This window comes from Glandiceps talaboti, chromosome 2, assembly GCF_964340395.1.
Source record: "Glandiceps talaboti chromosome 2, keGlaTala1.1, whole genome shotgun sequence".
Taxonomy (NCBI): Eukaryota; Metazoa; Hemichordata; class Enteropneusta; family Spengelidae; genus Glandiceps; species Glandiceps talaboti.
Window position 1 is genome coordinate 31,572,727 of NC_135550.1, and position 23,343 is coordinate 31,596,069.

Sequence of the window (23,343 nt, forward strand, 5' to 3'; positions counted from 1 at the left end):
TGTTCTATTTTTCCATAAAAGAAAAGCCTAAAAAGTACAATTTGGCGTAGTTATTTAAGTTCTACATCAAAATGAAAGAAATTCACTTAAAAGATGTATGCAATGGAACATTTGATTTTGGTCCCTCATTAAATAATACCTATTTTGTACACCATGGTTTGTTCCAACAACGTCATGAGTGACGAATTCAGTGGAAGTCTTTGCATCACTTGCGCTTGTCAGAAATGGCACAGATTCATTCATAAATGACGTGTGACTGTGAGGGTAGTGACACAGAATGAGATGATATGCATTCACGCAGATTACTGACGTGTGTGTTTACCACTTGTCTGCTACAATGGTTACAGACACCAGGTAGAGTACTGTTAGCGCACATCTATTTGTACCCGGAAATGAAAAACAAATTGATGATTATTATTAATATTATTAAACCTAAAACTGGGTATCACTCAGCTCAGCAAACGTTATGACTGTGCTATTATTAACTGTTTCCTGAACGTATGTTGCGGGCTGGTGTATTTCCCGATGTTATATTCGTAGGTGGGGACATCGTTTCGCAATCCTGCTTAGTTTTAGAACACGATAAACTTTTATCAACCCATGACCACACTCCTTCAATGTCTTTGACTCACCATCAGTGATATATGGTGATGCTATTTACGTTTGAGATTAATAACCATTGTATGCACATATAGTATAATATTATCATAATACAATGTAATATTGTAAATAACACAGATTCAATTATTTATCCATCTGGACGCTCTTTCCCAACTGCAACAGCAGTTGGCGTGTGTCCCCAACATATTTATTTCGTAATCAATGAGGAATAACCATTTGTCTAGGAATATAGAACAAACAATGAAAAGTTCACATTCAGCTTCTTTAAAAAAATTTTGAAAGGATGAGACTATATTTACACTGATAGAGTCTAATCTGCCACCATGAATTCTGTAAAACAACAAACAATAATTTGTTTTGATATTATATGATGGCAACAGAACTTGGACATGTCAATATTATATCAAAGATAGGTCAGGTGACATGACTTGTTTGTATTCATCATCATATTTAAATACCACGTTATCATCTGATGTAATCACTATCACATACATGAAATCAAGACATGGTCTGAAAATGTGTGTTTTATATATGTATGTATGTATGTATGTATGTATGTGTGTGTGTGTGTGTGTGTGTGTGTGTGTGTGTGTGTGTGTGTACGTATACATTTAATATAATCATACATTCAGTACATTTCTTATCATGTGATTAGTATGTATTTTCATGAGAACTCAGTTTGTACAATAAATGTGGGGGTGTGAGATTATGAGGTGAGTGTGTGTAGGTGTATGGAGGTATTAAATATAAACATATTGATCAATAGTTCAAATTATGAGTTATAGTCAGGATTTAGATGTAAAATATTAAAAATTAAATGCCAAAATGGGTTAATATATGACAAAGTTATATGACAAAATTTAAATGATCTACTTGTAAAGTATTCTGACCAGATGATAAACAGTGTTATTTATATTTATATATTCACATGATCAGTGACTCCACTATATTACTCTATCCTCCATACATGTACTTGCTACATACTGTCTGACACATATGACATACTAGTACATGACAATGATCTCCAACTGTTAATTTATTGGTGTTCTACTTTCATTGTTACATTTAAACCTATTTTTCAGTTCTGTATTTTTTTTTTTTATTTTTTTTTTTTCCAAAAGAATATAGTATAGTTCTGTATCTTTTATTAAGTGATGTACCACTATGTATGATAGTGAATGTTTTGTGAAAATAAATACATACTTACAATAAAAATAAAATGGAAAAGGAAATATGATATTGTGATAAGTCGATGACTAAAATAAAAGTATAGTATATACTTAAAATGCCTAGTTTTTAGTTTGTTATCTATACTATTGTAACATTTAGTTCTTCTTTCAGCTTATTGTCAATGTCCAGTAGTAGAGGACGACCTGGAGCCAGCTGATTGTGTCATGTCATGTTATAGTGATTATGATTGTCAACAATCACAAATCTGTTGTAAAGTCAGTCCAACCAGTCCATGCCGACATGAATGTTACACACCAGTCCAACCATCAGGTATGTCAAGTGAGTCCAACCATCCAATCCAACCATCAGGTATGTAAAGTGAGTCCAACCATCCAATCCAACCATCAGGTATGTCAAGTGAGTCCAACCATCCAATCCAACCATCAGGTATGTCAAGTGAGTCCAACCATCAGATATCAACCTGTCCTGTACAAATACGTTAATGTTATTCTCCTCCATTAACATATGTCTTGAATTGTAAACATTTACTCGGCATCAAAATGATAACTTTTCAGTCACACAATTTCACCAATCTTTGATTTGTCATATGTTTCAGTGCAGTGTATTAATCCAGACACTCAGCAGTACTTGGATGTTGGTACTGAAATAGAAAATTCAATAGGACAGTGCTGGTAAGTTACAAATAGATTTAATTTTAGCCTACAGTTTTAGCATACACTATATGTTCTTGTACACTAGTAATATGATTATTATAGTAATATTTCTAATATTTTTAATTGTGTTTTAATCTTATAAATGTTCATAGCTGGCAATTAATCAGATTGAAAACTATCATGCATGCGCAAGACACAATGATGTAATCAGTGTTTGCTGTCACATGACCACGTCAACCAATCAGAAGACTTCTTAGTTTTTCCCATAATTCTTTTCTGTAAGGCAACATTTCAGAAAGAAAATTAACAACCTTGATTATATCCATTTTATTTTTTAAAGATAAATTACCATCCTCTTTGTTTATATTTTTTCACAACTGAAATCTAGAAATGTTCATTTTTTCAGTTCATGTCTTCCGTTGGGAGAATTAATTTGTGAGAATGATGGTTGTGTAGTTGACAACAAAGGTGAACCAAAACCAGGAATATGTCCATCACCAGGGGAGAGTCAACTCTGTGGAGAGCTTGGTTGCCATGGTGATAATGACTGTCCCACCAACCAGAAGTGTTGTGATGCAATTCAAGCATGTCTATATAGAAAGACTTGCCATAATCCACTACAAGGGTCTATAGGTAAACAAAATCACTGTGTGCTGTTCCCAAGGATTTCTTATGTCAAATTGGCAATTAGTTATCATCAAACCTAGGATTGTATGAACTAACCTGACCCAAAGGGATGTATATAATTATGTATTTATTTCAAATTGACATAATGATGGCTAAAATTAAACTAACTAAGATTACTCTATAAAGAGATTTGTAAGAACGTAAGTGAATGTTAATAATGGTTTCATGTTTAGTTTTAAAAGACTGTAAAATTGAAACATGTCACTGAAAGTCAATGAATTCCTTTATTAACTAGATGACTAATTGATTTAGTGTATGTTGCCAGAATACATACTATGAAATCTATCAATTTATATCTATATATAATGTGATAGACACTTTTCATTTTTTCTACAATTCCTTCTCTTGAAAGTCCATATTAGTACAGCATCATTTTTCCTTTATATGAGAATTATGATATTTATATACATCTTTACAAAATGACTAAGTTGTGAGATAAACATTCAAGATAAAATTATTGACTGAAGATAATGAAGATTTTGACATAAGTTAGGCAAAAAAAAAATTGTTTCTGGTCAGGACATTTGTCTAAAGTGGTGCGACGACAAAAAAATTTAATTTATTTTAATTCTCAACAAACCTGTCACTCAATCTACTGTTTACGACAGTTACTGTTCTTTTTATTTAGTACTTTAGAATAAGTGTGTATGTGGGGGCAGATGCCATTTGCTTGTTCATTGGCTCTGCAGTTGTCTGCACTGAAGTAGGGAGGCTTATTTTTGTGTTTCCCTCAGATCTGCAGACTGCATGGGCTGGACAAACACGGGGGAAAAAAGACCACGAGGGTATTTAAGTGATGCGTGGGCTGACCAGAAACGTGAGTATGAGTGGGTGGGTGGGTGGGGGTGGGGGTAGGTTCATCATTACACTGCTCTTGATATGTACGTATAATTGAATATTGTAAGATATTTATGTGTTGAGTTCAAAGTAACACTCATTTGTTTGACCAAAAATATTCATCAGTTTGGTAGATTAAATGATTTATAATAAAGGTTATAGCAGTTCAAATTTCTGATAAGGATCATTGACCAAGTCAGATTGACAGCAAAATGCTGAACTGCTTATATGTTGGTATAACCTTTGTATTAAAGTCAACTGTTTGTTTATTTGTAGGATGTACAGAAAATAGAAACCACTACTTGGAAGGTGATGTCATTGAGGTGATGGATTCATGTAATAACTGGTATGTTGTCACAATTTGTACTGTATCACTTACAGTATTCACTCAGTGTATTAGTCAATCATGGTTTACTTTATATGAATGGTCAGCCATTAATACTGGTAGTTACATCCAGAGACCTGTGAGATATAATCAATGAATAGTAATGATGCAATCAGAGGAAAACACAACAAACACTAGACATACATTATTTGATGTACATCTTTCAATTATCAATTTTGTTATCTGCCATCATCTTGAATATTAAAATTTATTTTTCTAATAGTATCATATATATGTATTAGTGTATTAAAATATATTAAAATAGATGCTACCCATAGGATAATGCACTAATCCAATATATGCTGACAGAGTAAGTCCGGACTCAATTCTGATATTCTGACATCCCTTCTACACAAAAGTGACAATATTAGAATCAAGTTTCAACTTAGCATACTCTGTGTTGCAAGCAGGACTATAAACCAGTGTGCTGTCAAGAACAATTAATAGACTAGCAATTGCACACAGGTGTTAGTGTCAGTTATAATATATGAATGTAAGGCTAATCTAAGCAAAACGTACACCCTAGGTTTAATTACTGTGTTGACTAATGTTTTGATTAATAGTCTGATTTTAATGACCTTGACCTTATCCACATACATGAAGGTTAAAGGTCATTTCTGATTCAACCAAATCATAAAATGTAAGTGTGCCTGGCTCGGTTGATAAATAGATGAAGATGAACTGCTATAAAGGCAATATCAAATGTGATGATAGATGTTTTGATATTATTAGTTTAGTTTTCACCTTGAAGCACACACTTTGTATATATGTCAACTCAGCTATGACACATTTATAAATAAATGAATATGTAACAACTAAGTGATTTTGTCAGTTTGAAATATATGACAATAAACAATTTAATTATATTTCTTTTTGTGTCACATTATATATTTTCTTTATTTAATTATATAATGTTTGTCAAGAACCATATCCTAGCTGTATATTCTCCATATTCTCAACATGATTGTTGTACCAGTCTTTCATCTTTTCTCTATCTATTCTGCTATTAATTTTCAGCACATGTACACATGGTGAAATAGTATGCTCTCATAATATCTGTCCAGGTTGGCATAAATTCATTCTGTCCTTATTTTTCTTTTTCCTTTTTATTTTTCCATCCTCTTTTACCTTTGCTTTTGTATTTTGATTTCAATTGATTTCAGATCAGAAGTATTTGCATTTTAATCGATATTATTTCTTTCTTTTCCATCCAGATGTTTGTATATTCAAAGAAAAACAGTACAAGAGTAGTGAGACCAGAATAAAGGGGAAAGGAAACAACTGTAGTGTATGGTATGTATATATCTGAATACAGTATTGTATACGGCCTTCTGTATCAATTGTAAAATTTTTATACTGTGGTATTTCACATATGTACATAGGCTTATTTGAATAAAACATTTTTTTTAAACACAACATGTGTTCTTTTGTATGAAATGATAAAATGACTTAAGTTATTGCAAAACAGTTGGTATAGCCCTTGGGAGACGTACTAGTAATTGGGAAAAATTAAAATTAAAAAAAAAGTTGCGGTCATTTTCTTTACAAAGCTAAAAATTAATATCAAACTCAACACATTTGAAGATTATTAGACTAAAAAAATCTCACGGGACTGTGACAATCTAATATATGTAATACAATTTGCCAAGTTCTTATCTTAATTGTTATTAAAGTAGGGATAAATTGAAAATAATTAGCATACAGTCCTTTACACAAAATATCACATACTCCATTTTTTTAATGATTTCAACACAGGTTAGGTTTAACAGATATACTACTACTAGAGACTTAATTTGCTTACCTCATATCATGTTTGAATACCATAGCTAGAGGTAGCAAGAGTTTGCTATTTTTTAAGATATTTTGAAAACAAAATTAAAGAGCTTCATTTCAGGTTGTTCACATAATTTACATAAATATCGAGACTCCAATTGAACACAAAAAAATGGAAGAAAACAATGTTTTTGTGGATTACTTCCTCCTTAACTTTTTGTATTGGTAGATTGTCTTAATTGATATATTGATGTGAGTGACAGGTCAGTAACCAGGTCAACACGATACAATTAAGAGAAACTATGCAGTGTCGTTGGGGTCAATTGTGATACAGTGCAGACATTTACCAATAAATGGATTAACTGGCTAAGTTCATTTACCTCAACCTCCATGCTATCATTGTAAAATTCATATACCTCAACCTCCATGCTAGCATTGTAAAGTTCATTTACACCAACCTCCATGCTATCATTGTAAAGTTCATTTACCTCAACCTCCATGCTATCATTGTAATGTTCATTTACCTCAACCTCCATGCTATCATTGTAAAGTTCATTTACCTCAACCTCCATGCTAGCATTGTAAAATTCATTTACATCAACCCCGATGCTATCATTTTAAAGTTCATTTACCTCACCCTTCATGCTATCATTGTAAAGTTTGTTTACCTCAACTTCCATGCTATCATTGTAAAGTTCATTTGCCTCAACCTCCATGCTATCATTGTAAAGTTCATTTACCTCAACCTCCATGCTATCATTGTAAAGTTCATTTACCTCAACCTCCATGCTAGCATTGTAAAGTTCATTTACCTCAACCTCCATGCTATCATTGTAAAGTTCATTTACCTCAACCTCCATGCTAGCATTGTAAAATTCATTTACATCAACCTCCATGCTATCATTGTAAAGTTCATTTACATCAACCCCCATGCTATCATTGTAAACTTCATTTACATCAACCCCCATGCTATCATTGTAAACTTCATTTACCTCGACCTCCATGCTATCATTGTAAACTTCATTTACCTCAACCTCCATGCTATCATTGTACAGTTCATTTACATCAACCTCCATGCTAGCATTGTAGTCAGAGGATCATGATTACTCTCCACCAAGCTTAGCGTTTGTGTATTTTTACAACTTATATCCATAATGAAACTACCTCTTTATTTTCTTACAGTACATGCAGCAATGGAAAGTGGGATTGTTCTGAACCTTGTAGTAAGTTGAACTTAGAATTTTGTTTCACTTTTGTTTCCATGTAGTATTATTAATTTATATGTTAGACCTTGCCAGGGTTCATTCTAGTTAGTGTTACATGTACCAACTATGAATTCAAGGCAGTAGTAAAAAGGACATTTACTCTAGGAATATCGATTATCAAATCATTCCTGAAGAGATTTGATTGTGTCAATTCTATTTTGAGCTATGATCTGAAAAAATAAGATACATTTATAATTGTGCAAATGCAATCAACAATTCTGGTGTTATTGCCACTTGAGTTGTTTTTAATGTTTTTTAGACGAGAGTTTTCATAGTTCTTGTTTCATAGCAAATATCTATAGAAGGGGAAGACCTTGTATTTTGGCATGCTGAATAGTGTAATGGTACTCTTATGAAGCAATTGTTTTATTATATTGCAAATACCTAGCAAGGACACAAGTCATTGTTTAATAGCAATTGCATAAAGTCCATTGCCACAATTCTATGATAAATACAGTCATATTTGAAGTGTTTTGCAAATATTTCCCACTTGCATTGAAATTTACTGGAAAGTAAATATTGTTTAAAGAAATATGTTTGTCTGTGTATAGTCTTTAGCCAGTTACATCTATTTGCAAGTACCAAGGTTTACAGGCGTTTCATGACGTTATCGGGGCATTATTACAGCGCCCTCTCTGTCAATATTTGGTAATCTTTTGTTTCCATCTAGGCTACATATCTTGATTTTAGCACAGACCCTGACTCCATTATACTCATTCCAATTCCTATCACTGATTATTATTTCCATTGCTTCTCACAGAATTCAGTGTGGATGCTGCAAGAATGACTGTGGCAACATTTCCACTCTTCCTACTGCCATTTGCGATGATGATGTTGTCAAAGGCTGATATTTGAGCTCTGCTTTCCCACCAATAGTACAAAAAATTGAAAAGCTCATTCACCAGGCAGGCGTCTGGTGCAAAACTACAGATTAGTTCTTTGTCAAATCTCTTGTCTGAAAAATTTATAATAGGTTGAGTTGCTCCCAATTTTGCCATATATTTAAATCTTTTTTATGCCCATAGTTCATCTTCACAGTTATCAATAATGCAATGTTTTTGGCTGCTCTGCTACCAACACAACGTATTTCACAACTTGCCAGGTTATTTAATCATTCTTTTAAAGTTACCAACACCTAAAAGGACATGCCTGTTGTGCCCACAAAGAGAGAATCAAGAACAAGATGGCAGATACATGTACACAATGATTGATTATATATTAGTAAAAATATTCATAAAAATATATGGCAAACTATTTGCTATATGCGCATGTCAAGGCAGCAAAGATTATATTTAATGACAATTTTATACACTGAAAGTATTGTCCTTATTCTAATTCTTCAACAATGCGTTATTATTTAGCTTTCTTATAAGGTTACCACAATACACATCAATATTGGAGCGCTCCCATTGACAGATGGACAAAATATGCCAGTGAGGGCGCTCTTTAGTTAACTATGATATTGTCATAGCCATCTTTCACTGGTTATTTGTTCATGTTCAGACTGAGATTCCTTGCTGGAGGAGTTAAAGTATTTGTCAAAGTTTTGTAGGGTATAGTAGGAGATCAGTGTACTTGTGACTAAAGGTTTGTTACTGCAATGTCACAAGCTAAGACTTATATACAGATATTTTGTAAATTGACTAGGTGATCGTGAGTAAAACCAAATATATAATACTAAGTATCATTACTTTCTATGTATCAAGGGGAAATTTAGTCTGTAAGATACAACATGTTGTACCAAGCTATCAGCTATCAGAAGCCTGCATTGTACAGTCTTGGGGAAATTGATTTCATTTTGGATTTTCAGAATGTCTGAAATACTTTATGTCAAACAAACATGAATCAAAGATTCTCAATGTGTAAAAAGGTCTGTGTACAAAGTACACTTTGTGTCAAAGGTCACACACATCTTGAACATTTCAGACATTTTGAAATGTATATTTCAGTAGATGTTGGTGGGTTATATAATAATCAAGACCAAACTACCTACCTCAGTTTATTTGTCCGTATTCTTCTCTGGAACTTACATATTTATCAAATTTGACATTTACAATGTCATGTATGTTGTATCCATGAGAATATACTACGTATCTATATATATATATAAAACTGACAAAGTTGCATCAGTTACGAGATTCTAAGTACATAATAGTTTTTATTACTTTTTTCAACTTTATAACATCTTGATAATGTGTTTCAGTTTCTTCATATATTTTGTCAACAATGGAATATAATAAAGAAGTCTATAAACTACAGTGCATATACTTTTGTCAATTTCTTCATGATTTTCAAGTTGTATACATTTTCTGTAAGACTACAATCCTTCAAACACAGAGGTAATTTATCACATGCCATATTAAAGTCTAATTATATTGAAATTGAAATATTTCAGAATCAAAAACAAAGCTGAAAAACTTCCAATGTTCAGTTTGTCAGGAAATTTTTATAATAGCTGAAATGTACATTCATGACGTGCAAAATCACTGACTTGCCTGCCAGTGCTAACCCCTCCCTATCCAATGTTTAAAGGCCAAGTTCACCAACTTGCCAGTGATAACCCCTTCCAATCCAACCTTAAATGCTAAGTTCAGATAAGGACTAGGAAAACAGCCTATCACGTTCTTTGATTCATATGAATATCAAAGGCTCCAAAGCTCCTACAAGACACAAGTGAGGGATGGAAGTTTTCTTGTGACTGCTAATTTCCGAGTTGTTTCTTTCTTTTTCCTTTTCCCATGTGGTTTCATTGCAAGTGACAACCTACAAACTTCACTTCCCCACTGTTCATCAGCACTTTTCTTTCTTGGATGTTTTCTCTGTTGTGATGTTACAAGAACAGGCTGAAAATTAATTCCTGTCATTTCGAATTGCCCATATCGCAATCTTGACTTGAAATTCTTGGGGATGGTAAAGGCATCTCTTACAGACATGGATGAACTCCGACCACTGCGAGTCCTTTGTCTTGTTCTGGTACGCAATTTTGGACTCGGACAGATCCCCTGCTGCCCAAAAAGTGCAAATCCTGAACCCTGCAATGCCCTAAGCTCTCTGCTCACTGGAAGCTTTTCAGGCATTTTATCAAACTCCATTTCTGTGTCAGTGGATGGTGGACATCTAGACTCTGTATTTTTGGAAATATCATCAATAGTGAGATCTCTAGTCATGTACACTGGTTCACACATCATGAGGGTATCTAACTGTAAACACAGACCATCTCCAAAATACTGGTATAACTCAATATACCACTCCGCTACACTACGTTTGATTTGTTTCAATTTCACACTATCATTCTTAAACAGTGAGCTGCCACTAGAACCAAGCTGTAAAAGATGGCTGGCTGTACCAAAGGCAAACTCTGTCTGTTCTGGACCAGGACTCTCACTTGGAGAACTGCTTCCACTTGGGGGATCATTATTACTGGTTTCTCTCTGGTTATGTTTCAGGAAAGACTCTGCAGCAAGCTGTTAAAGATGGACAAAGAAATCACACATCCTGAATACATATCTGTGGTACACATACACCATGAACTCAGGAATCATATTTATATTTGAATTAATTTGACAATGATATTAATGTATCTTTCAAATTATGTAAATAACATCCTTCTTTTTCATTCTCATTGTCTGAACTCTGAAAATAATCAGACCCTCTTTCTCTTTTCCTTAACATGAAACATTTTTCATCAACAAATCTTGGCAGTCCTTATGTGAAAACTACAAATTTGGATTTAGAAGCAGTTTTTATCTACGAACATTCATAGGTTGATATGATATCGCAAATAATACACATTTTCTACTGTGTATTTACAAAATGAAATAGCCACTGCTACTTACCAGAATAGCACCATAGACTTTATGGCCATCTTCTTTGACCTGTGTATTAGATATTGATGTATCTTCCAGTACTGCTATCAGGGTAGGCCAATAACTGGATAACTGTGGCAGTAAAATATCCTCTATGGCCTGTCAATCAATAACATAATTCATTTAGAATCCATGAATACCAATTACAGGTCCTTGGACATTTTCTAAGATAGTGAACTTCTTTAAGACAGCTGTAAGTATTTCCTCCTTAGCTACATGCATTCTGCTAACTGTTCTATACCCAAGTTTTACATCACTTACAAATAAACGAATACAGGTAAAAAGACAGACAGATACAGATGAAAAGGCAGAGGCAGGCACACATGTGTGCATGCAGTATAACAAACACATGCACGCGCACATACACACACACACACACACACACACACACACACACACACACACACACACACACACACACACACACACACACACACACACACACACACACACACACACACAGAGGATGATTCAATACTTGTTCAATGTTTACCTTTGGTCCTAACGCTGTGAGTCCAACAACCACACCATAATGTGAACATAAAGGTCTAGCAGGATCTAAAAGAACTTCTTGAAATGTCATGTACAACTGATGTCTAAGATGATTTACTGAGCTACTGTATGACCTGAAACAAACCATATTACGGTACCTGTACAATGTTTATTATGGATTTACTGAGCTACTGTATGACCTGAAACAAACCATATTACGGTACCTGTACAATGTTTATTATTGATTTACTGAGCTACTGTACGACCTGAAACAAACCATATTACGGTACCTGTAGAATGTTTATTATGGATTTACAGAGCTACTGTACGACCTGAAACAAACCATATTACGGTACCTGTACAATGTTTATTATGGATTTACAGAGCTACTGTATGACCTGAAACAAACCATATTACGGTACCTGTACAATGTTTATTATTGATTTACTGAGCTACTGTACGACCTGAAACAAACCATATTACGGTACCTGTACAATGTTTATTATGGATTTACAGAGCTACTGTATGACCTGAAACAAACCATATTACGGTACCTGTACAATGTTTATTATTGATTTACTGAGCTACTGTACGACCTGAAACAAACCATATTACGGTACCTGTACAATGTTTATTATGGATTTACAGAGCTACTGTATGACCTGAAACAAACCATATTACGGTACCTGTACAATGTTTATTATTGATTTACTGAGCTACTGTACGACCTGAAACAAACCATATTACAGTACCTGTACAATGTTTATTATGGATTTACTGAGCTACTGTACGACCTGAAACAAACCATATTACGGTACCTGTACAATGTTTATTATGGATTTACAGAGCTACTGTATGACCTGAAACAAACCATATTACGGTACCTGTAGAATGTTTATTATGGATTTACAGAGCTACTGTATGACCTGAAACAAACCATATTACGGTACCTGTACAATGTTTATTATTGATTTACAGAGCTACTGTATGACCTGAAACAAACCATATTACGGTACCTGTACAATGTTTATTATGGATTTACTGAGCTACTGTACGACCTGAAACAAACCATATTACGGTACCTGTACAATGTTTATTATTGATTTACAGAGCTACTGTACGACCTGAAACAAACCATATTACGGTACCTGTACAATGTTTATTATTGATTTACAGAGCTACTGTATGACCTGAAACAAACCATATTACGGTACCTGTACAATGTTTATTATGGATTTACAGAGCTACTGTACGACCTGAAACAAACCATATTACGGTACCTGTACAATGTTTATTATTGATTTACAGAGCTACTGTATGACCTGAAACAAACCATATTACGGTACCTGTACAATGTTTATTATTGATTTACAGAGCTACTGTACGACCTGAAACAAACCATATTACGGTACCTGTACAATGTTTATTATTGATTTACAGAGCTACTGTACGACCTGAAACAAACCATATTACGGTACCTGTACAATGTTTATTATTGATTTACTGAGCTACTGTATGACCTGAAACAAACCATATTACGGTACCTGTACAATGTTTATTATTGATTTACTGAGCTACTGTATGACCTGAAACAAACCATATTACGGTACCTGTAGAATGTTTATTATGGATTTACAGAGCTACTGTATGACCTGAAACAAACCATATTATGGTACCTGTACAATGTTTATTATGGATTTACAGAGCTACTGTATGACCTGAAACAAACCATATTATGGTACCTGTACAATGTTTATTATGGATTTACAGAGCTACTGTATGACCTGAAACAAACCATATTACGGTACCTGTACAATGTTTATTATGGATTTACAGAGCTACTGTACGACCTGAAACAAACCATATTACGGTACCTGTACAATGTTTATTATTGATTTACAGAGCTACTGTATGACCTGAAACAAACCATATTACGGTACCTGTACAATGTTTATTATTGATTTACAGAGCTACTGTACGACCTGAAACAAACCATATTACGGTACCTGTACAATGTTTATTATGGATTTACAGAGCTACTGTACGACCTGAAACAAACCATATTACGGTACCTGTACAATGTTTATTATTGATTTACAGAGCTACTGTATGACCTGAAACAAACCATATTACGGTACCTGTACAATGTTTATTATTGATTTACAGAGCTACTGTACGACCTGAAACAAACCATATTACGGTACCTGTACAATGTTTATTATTGATTTACAGAGCTACTGTATGACCTGAAACAAACCATATTACGGTACCTGTACAATGTTTATTATTGATTTACAGAGCTACTGTATGACCTGAAACAAACCATATTACGGTACCTGTACAATGTTTATTATTGATTTACAGAGCTACTGTATGACCTGAAACAAACCATATTACGGTACCTGTACAATGTTTATTATTGATTTACAGAGCTACTGTACGACCTGAAACAAACCATATTACGGTACCTGTACAATGTTTATTATTGATTTACAGAGCTACTGTATGACCTGAAACAAACCATATTACGGTACCTGTACAATGTTTATTATTGATTTACAGAGCTACTGTATGACCTGAAACAAACCATATTACGGTACCTGTACAATGTTTATTATTGATTTACTGAGCTACTGTATGACCTGAAACAAACCATATTACGGTACCTGTACAATGTTTATTATTGATTTACTGAGCTACTGTACGACCTGAAACAAACCATATTACGGTACCTGTACAATGTTTATTATTGATTTACTGAGCTACTGTACGACCTGAAACAAACCATATTACGGTACCTGTACAATGTTTATTTATTATGGAATCAGTAGATAACAAACAACAAAGGAAGGTTTACAGAAAGTTGAATTATAATGACATACTTAAATGTAAAAAGTCATCGCATCTCAGAGTGGTCTCATATTTATTACCTTGGGAATACCGTCACATCAACTTTCATGCAATTATGTTTTATAGAAAATGTTTATGGGACTTCATGTCAAGTGACTGTAAATTCACCGTAAGAAAATTGTTTACCATTTCCATTGACTAACTTTTGATTTCATAAAGATTAAGTCTAAAATACTGCCCCCCCCCCTCCCCACACCTAAAACCATCAACAGTATCAAGATGAATCTTTGATAGGTAAAAATACAGCCAACATTCTTCATAAACACATATAATAATATCTTACCTGCATAGATGTGCCAGTAATCTTGCAGCATAGTCCCTCAGTGCCCAATGATCATTTAAGGGATTGATGGATGCTGCTAGGGGTTCTAAGATACAATACATCACACTGGATACAAGTTGGATCAGCTGGAGAAAACAAATAGTGGGTAAAACGGTTAATATAACAAAGGTATCTCAGAATGGTTGCTAATATTTCTGTATACTGCATGCATGAAATTTTCATTATTTCAACCACAAACTTGGACTTATAATACACTATACCAGTACCAGCAAATTAACAGCAAAGAATTCAATAATCTTAATTTTCATACTACATGAACTGTACAAATGAAGGCAGAGAGCACAGACGAAGAGAGAATTACATACAGCTGAATGAGAGAAAAGTAGACAGGGAAAAAGAAAAAAGAAGTTTTTACATCACCACAAAACTCAATGAGTGAATTGATCAATATCACACACAAAATAAGTTATATTGCACCACAAAAATTGATCATTCAATTGATAAATCATTCAACCAAATAATAAATCAATCAATAAATAATTAAATTGATCGATTGATTGATTAATCAATTACATGCTCACTGCCCCCTGTGGTTTCAGTCCTCTTGTTATAACATCATACAGAAAACATTGTTGATGTATAAAGCATATTATACGTAATGGTATACTTACATATGGACCTAGGTACAAGACTGGGTTGTATGTAATAGATGTAACAATATGTAGTACTTTGGTAAGTTGTGCGAGATCATGACTCACTCTCTTTACACTAATAGATACAAAGTTGGCAAGATATGGCAGGAGGGCAGACACTTTAGAGTTTGTTCTCAAGTCATCTAGTGCTACCTGTTATGAGAAGAAAAAGTTACAATGAGAAATCAAGAACATTAAGCTGTTTAACTCAGGTATTCCAACCATGAAGTTAGAAGCTGAAAATTTGTCCTTATTTTATGTTTTCGAGTCGTACTGTAAAATACCACCATATGGGGTTGGGGGGATGTCTGCTTCTATCCTATTTGTTTGCTGCTCTTGTAAATTAAAAAGATTCAATGATGAAGAGTTCAACAATGTCTTTATCATACATACAACTCAATATGGTTACCATGGAGATATTTAAATGAAACTCTCACCTTCATAACCTCTTCATCAGAACCCAAAACAGCTTTGGTGATGTTTTCATAGTATTTGAGGTGATCCTCAGTTAATGTTGGAGCTTGTATCTGACCATTACGTTTACCACCTGGACAAGGCAAGAGATAATGATTACATCATTTACCAATTCAGAGTTTTATCAAGAAAAACTTGTATTACCTGATATGCTTGATTAAAAGAGGTAGTGTGTACAATTTAAGAGGGTATTTCATGTACAAATCCCAAGTTTGAAAATTACTACATGCCTTGCCTCAAGACAAGTGGTCATAGGAAAGATCCTGTCAAAGAAAACAACATTCCAGAATCCTGAATTTGACGTCACTTCTCTTAACTTTCTCCAATAACACCTTTTTTACTCAGAATCAACAATTACAATTTCATAATTTAACATATACCATTTCTGATATTGATACCAATTTTTAATTTCACCTTCAGCATGTGTTCATAAATGCAAACACATAAAAGAAACTTCTCACCTTGTGTTCCACTCTGAGTTTGTCCTTTCTTTACCCCTTCTACAGCAAGCCATTGAGCTGTTAACCAAACATACAAATTGTATACAACAAAGCGCAAAGTGGTACTGCAATAAATGAATTGCCACTGAAAATATCAAATCTGACACAAAACTTTACTGGTCACAAGTAGTTTGAATACTTTGTGGGTATAAAGTACAAATTGATCCCCCAATAAATCTTTTCTTCTCTCTGAATATCATTTACTTGTTGTCAATACTTCACGTTGTCTTGGACTCTGTTCAAGGACCTTTGAATATTGCCCCATTGCAATTGACATGAAAATTAACAATGGAATAAACTAGGGATGATACACATCATCACAAATATTAATTTTATAAACTTCCAATTCTGATCTGAAATAAAACAATGAGCTGAAAAACTTAAGATAAATGATCCACGAAACTGGATAGTTGACACAATTTTTTTGAATATATAAATCATTGACTACTTATTCTGTCTTGACTAAATCATGAAAAGGCATGCCTAATTTCTACACTGCAGAATCCCTAGTGAACATAACCACCCTGAAGATTTTACACAGAGGGATGGATGGATGGATGGATGGATGGATGGATGGATGGATGAATGGATGGATGAACGGATGGATGGATGAATGGATGAATGGTTGGGTGGTTGGTTGGTTGGTTGGGCAGTTGGGTGGATGTTTGCAGCATTAAAATAATAAATAATATTAAAGAAGTCTTTATAGAAGATTTGAGAATGAGTATGTAATTATACTATCATTAAATTTACTAGCAAATCAACACTATCTGCAGTCTACATGACATTTCAACTTTTCTAGTAGTAATATAGGAATACAGCTTTAAAGCTAACTTCCAATAATAGTTTACTGATCCTTACATAACTAATGAGGTGAATGACATGGCATTAGTATACAGGTTAATCTTTTCTGAATATCACAATAGGAAATTGGAAATCTCTCCTTTGCACAGTCTCATCAGACAACTACCAGGGTTGTCTCTCCCTTGCACAGTCTCATCGGACAACTACCAGGGTTGTCTTGCACAGTCTCATCATATTAGGGTTGTCCTTGTGACAGTGCCCATCCATAGACTAGAGGGTCAAAGATTAGAATATGTAAGTAGAGTGTGCGATGAACTACAAGATGACCAACTGTCTGTCTCATAACCTGAATATTCAAATGAAGCACCGAAATGGGGACACACCTCCAGATTGGCCAATTACAAGACAGTATTTGGACAACACCCCCTTAGAATCAATAAATTCAAAGTCCAAGGTACAAATGTCAGTGACCATAATGATATAAGAGGTAAACAACCATTGACAGTTATGCCAATAGATAACTAGACAGTTGATAGCCTCAACACATACATCACTTTGGTGTGACAACACAAACAGCTGTGTGGATGAGTTCCTGCTGACACTATACACACACGTGTACAAAGTAAGTACTATCTATGAGAATATCTATTTGATTTTGATGTCAGGATTTCTAGTATCCCTGCCACAGTGCCAGTGGTTTCAAACAAGGAAAATTCACAGCACCATGTTTCTAGTACCCATTTTTTTCTGAAACTTAAAGGGAGTGCAGTTTTCACAAAACTTCAGCAACATTGTATATGTACAATGAGTAACACTGAAGTAAAGCACTTTCACTTGTTTGAAGCATTCGTATCAAGTGTAAAAGTACACTGTTTCAATATTGGTTTATTTACAAGCCTAGAGCACGTGGCCTTTCTAATATGGTCAATCAGCTAATGAAACAGTATACTTTTACACTTGATATGGATGGTATAAATGATTGTGGTACATACAGAAAATGCTTTACTTTGGTGTTATAGGTTGTATTAATATGATACAATTTATATTCCATGAAATTCTTAAGAAACCCTTGCCTGCAAAAAGAGATGTGAACTGATGCCACGTCAACATGTGACATATTTTACAGCTACTCAGACATGCAAATACATGTACTTGTCAAATTTGAAAATATAGGTAATTTCAAAATATCAGTTTCCTACAAAACATTTCCCACTTGGCAGTTTCCCATATTCCCCAACATGTAAACAACTCAGATAAAACTTGATAAAATCTGCTTCACAAATAAATGAATTACGGAATGAATTATAAAGGTTGATAACATCACTACTGATGTGCAATGGTGCATGATTGTTTAATAATTCATCACTGCTTGTGGAACCAGAGTACACTCCACCTGGAAATTATCAGGCTTCAAGAACAATCTGAACATGGGGAAAACTCTTTGATCATCTTCAGTTGAGCTCAACAAAAACTCTTGCAAATTAGAGGAATAGTTTGATTTGAACTGTACATGTACTTCTGAACTTAGGGTGAACTCAGAGCTTGTTTACCATCACTTGTTCCACAGAAAATGATTTGTGGATGCTATTGTTCTCATCATGTAAACAGTTACACAAAATGAATAGTTTGAGTAGTTTGTACCAGATCATCAGAGTTCACGGTATAAACGTGAAAACAAATATCTATTTTACAGAAAATGTACAATAGGATGTTTGCTTGTTTTCTGTTGATTGTAGTTACTGTACAGTACTGTGGTCCAAGTTGTTTAATCTACTGGGGTTACTTTCAAACTTTCTGATGTAAGCCTACCTAGTCATGTACACCCCAACTTATATTATGACCTCTATGACGTCTTACAAATTATGTTGTGTACATGTATATTGTAAACAACTTGAAAACAGAGATTAATGATGATAATCATTTAGACTTTGTGCTCAATATTGTTGTTGTTGTTTTGATAAAACTGCTCAGATTTAGTTAGAAAAGTTGGATGACATTTGAGGGCATACCATCCTGAAATCTTAACTTAAATTGTTAAGTAATAATTCAATGCTGGACATTTAGGGCAAAATGGACCAAACAGAGCAATCATTATAATCCATACAGAGAAAGTTGTGAGTATATATTAAATTGATGACACTTCTGAGTACGATATTTTGAGATACATGAATTTGATTCTTCCACTTACATATAAACTGATGGTTAGCTCATGACCCTGATCTTTGTGGACTAATACCAAAGGTCATTTATATGAGGGTAAGGGGATATGTGAGTTCACAAAGTGGTCAGTGTACTGTTGTCTCTGATTCACATACTTAGATAGGCTAACGAACTTCTAGTCTATCACTGATACCATGAACTTGTCACACAGTGAACAGGGCAGCAATCTAGTTTTACTGACTAGCAATAGTATGTTTGCATTGGAATTGGCATTTGAATACTATACATGGTTTATGTATCCACAGACGTATTCCAAACCCCCATCCCATCACAGAACCCCATCCCTGCATTACAAACCATACATTGGAGTACTACTGTTTACAAGTATACAGAATCACTCATGATGGCATTTGATCATGATATTTCTCTCACCTTTCACAACTGTTTTTCCAGCACTGGCAGGTATTTTACTATCCATAGCTATTTCAGGAAGGTTGATTTCTTTATCATCTGTAAAGTATAAGTCTGCATCCTTTGTTGCCCGGAATGGTAATGGATCTTGGGATCCATACCCATAGATTGGCTGTAATAATAACACATTCAATTTAATATCATCAGACATACACATGCACCAGGCATCGATGCTAACATTATTTCAGTGCGTAATGGTTCAGAGCCATCTCATCCCATTGCCAACTTGCCCTACTCTTAATTAAAGCTGCCCTAAATAGTTTAAAAATTGTTTTGTTACATAAAATGACATACTTTTAATATTGGACACCTGAACAGTATTGGATCATCTGTGGGTAAATGTATTTGTGCAGCTGTACACGTATAATGGTACAATAAATTCAATCAAATTGATTTTTGGGTCCGCACCCAAAAATCAATCACCCTCAATGTTTTGGTTGTCTGATCAAAAATATGATACCCTAGTTGTGGCTAGTGCAGCTTTAATTTGTCAGATCCCAAATTCTGAATTTTCCATTTTCAACCATGGCCCCATTCTGTATTCCCCATTCAACTGTTACACCAGACAGTGTTAGAATAATTTACCTAAAACTTCAATAAATTTAACATTTCACCAATATGTTCTCCACAACCTCCTATTCAAATGTTCAGTGTAAATTGTTGGTCCTCAAAAGAAAAAATTCTGCCTTGCTTCTATGTACAAAAGATACTTTCTATGTACAATCAATTGTACAAACTCTTATCAACTGCTGTGAGTGTGAGTAGCAATATTAGTTTGTACAATAAATATGGAAAACTTTGTGAATTTACACCATCTAGCATTATCATCAAATTTATTTAAAATTCTCCAAACTTACCTCCACGTCAATCCATTTCAAGGCCCTATTAAAATCATCACTTGTCAGTTTTCTTCTCTTGGCATGTTTCATATACTGTGTGCTTGCCTGGAAATGACAAATACCACACACAAATAACTACACAGATGGAAAAACTAATATACTAGTATATATATTGTATACAGTACTATTATTAAAATATATAAAGTTTTTGTATTTCAAAAAAAACAACAATATTACTGGTATGTATTATTATTATTATTATTCTTTATTTGACATACTTCATACTTGAGATTAGATTAATAGACAATGACTGAATGTATTGATAACCTTTTACACACAATAAATGTATTTACTAGCGTGTATTTATAAAATCTGATATACTAACTATAACTGACAGTAGCCTACAAGAACTTTAATGTGCATCTCTGCAGGAAGTGACACAATAAACAAACAATGTAACAGTAACACTAACTTGACTAAGTAACAGTTACGAATAACACACTAACTACCAAAAGCTCTCCAAAAAATTGAGACGTGTGATTCAGGGGTGAACTTTGGTGATACTGTTACTGTTAATGATGAATACGAACTGACTTGGATTACCTGTGCAGCCTGTCTTAGTCTGTAACAAACATCTTCTGACAACAGAGCCGCAGCATCATCGGACAGTCCGTCAACCCCGACAGATTCTGCATAGATTTTTACGGATTCCCTCGTTATTTGGGCGAATTTCTTTGTTTGCTCCTCGCCCATGTTGTATCACCTTTTATAATCTGGTCCAAAATACTTTGAAACTACTCGCCAAAACGCGATTCAACTGTCATATTTTTAATAACAATGTCACGTTTCTCAAACTGGCATCGCCATTTTCCTTCCCAGGTAGCTCACGGGGTCAAATGGGGGTCAATAGTATTCATTTGGACACTACCATTTTGATATGGGTTGGGAAGAACCAAATTTCACCAATATAATTTATAAAGTGTTTTTATCCTCAAAATCTGCTCAAAATGCTTCATCTGATAAATAAGACGTAACTATAATAGAATTTAATGTAAATGATAATATAAATTGGTTACTCAAAATAATTTATGCGGATCAAAGAATTTAATTTTTTTTCTGAAGAAAAATTCCAAAGGATCACACGAGTGTGAAGCTACCATCATATTCATATTCATATTCACTTTCAAAAGTTGACCCCTAAGCTCAATCTCAATATGATGATGGCTTCACACGTTCATCATCAGATTCGAAGTCTTCCGAATGCGTACGAATGCGAGTTCGGCAAATCACATAAAACCGTCATTGGCAGGTTGAAATCATGCGATTGTGATTACTTTTCACTTGAATTGCATGGATTTGCATGCTCCCTTTTTATTTTTGCCAGAGTATCCAATTTGCTCCATGAATTACTGTTGTCATGGACCATTATTTTTTAACAGCAGCAAGTTCGAATCTGTTGATGACAGTCCGGTTGTTGGTGATTTCTCTACTCACATCGACGAGCGAGCAAGCATAGTTGAAATCATGGAAAGGTAAATATATCAGGCGAGTTGATTTCTTACATTAGCTTTCATAAGATCAGTTGTTACTTGGCGAAAACATTCGTGCACATGGTCCAAGCCTTTCGTCTCGATCGAGGTCTCATCACGGAAAGTAGTTGTGCATACGATACTCCCATTTGCACATGTACTTGTTTTTGTTTACAAATACTACGTCGTGTACTTGTTCAGTTCAGGTCAGCGGTATTTGCCAGGACAAGTTGTAATCATTAGGAATTGATCTATACTAAAGCAACCCTCTGATCCCTAAGTAAGCATGGCCAAACCTAGTCTGGATGCCAACTGTTGCATGTTGTTTCTAACCCTAATAACTCTCTATGGTGAGTCGTGGCAGGTACTATACAGATACTGTATAGTATTACGAACTACACTACGCCAAATAACACCATCATGGCAACCAATCATTACAGTGTAACGGAGATTATATGTCTTTTATACCAATTACAGAAACAGAGGGTGTATTACTACCCATATATCTGTATACTCTACAAAATAGTTGTGATATACTTTCTTCTATTGTATCCATTCATGTGATGTTGATGTCAATAAATTTTCTTTTACTTTTCAGACCCAGACAAGTATGGAGTAAGTTTTGGAAAAGGAATAGAAAGTCATTAAAGGATAATTGCATGTATAGTGGATCTGGAAGTTTATTTCTGAACACAACAAGACTGCAAAATATCAACAAATACCATAGATATGTTTACTGTTAATGTATAAATAAAAGCCACACTAATTAACTAATTTGGATTTATCAGTATGATTCTGTGACAAATACTAGTGAAAATGGCCACTCTTTAATTTTAAATGTACACACTTGGGGAAAAATAGGAAACAACAATTTAAAAAAATAGTGTCAATGACATTGTGTATAACTGATA

The 23,343-nt window shown here is 34.1% G+C and overlaps 2 protein-coding genes across 2 annotated transcripts; one reads left to right on the plus strand and one right to left on the minus strand.

Annotated features, from left to right (window-relative positions):
* Positions 1-178: 178 nt before the first annotated feature.
* LOC144453239 (SCO-spondin-like) lies at positions 179-9,669 on the plus strand. The gene is made up of 9 exons (XM_078144510.1): positions 179-354; positions 1,963-2,121; positions 2,408-2,483; positions 2,872-3,098; positions 4,266-4,335; positions 5,392-5,438; positions 5,589-5,667; positions 7,330-7,370; positions 8,173-9,669. The coding sequence occupies exons 1-9, from the start codon at positions 288-290 to the stop codon at positions 8,265-8,267; spliced, it is 861 nt and encodes a 286-aa protein (XP_078000636.1). The 5' UTR covers positions 179-287; the 3' UTR covers positions 8,268-9,669.
* On the minus strand, positions 9,612-21,765 carry LOC144453231 (TAF6-like RNA polymerase II p300/CBP-associated factor-associated factor 65 kDa subunit 6L). Its single transcript, XM_078144507.1, has 10 exons — positions 21,507-21,765; positions 20,922-21,008; positions 20,026-20,176; positions 16,591-16,647; positions 16,093-16,202; positions 15,635-15,808; positions 14,964-15,088; positions 11,772-11,904; positions 11,249-11,377; positions 9,612-10,876 (listed from the first exon to the last, which is right to left on the minus strand). Exons 1-10 carry the CDS (start codon positions 21,654-21,656, stop codon positions 10,073-10,075), a joined length of 1,920 nt encoding a protein of 639 aa, XP_078000633.1. The 5' UTR covers positions 21,657-21,765; the 3' UTR covers positions 9,612-10,072.
* Between the last annotated feature and the right edge of the window lie 1,578 nt (positions 21,766-23,343).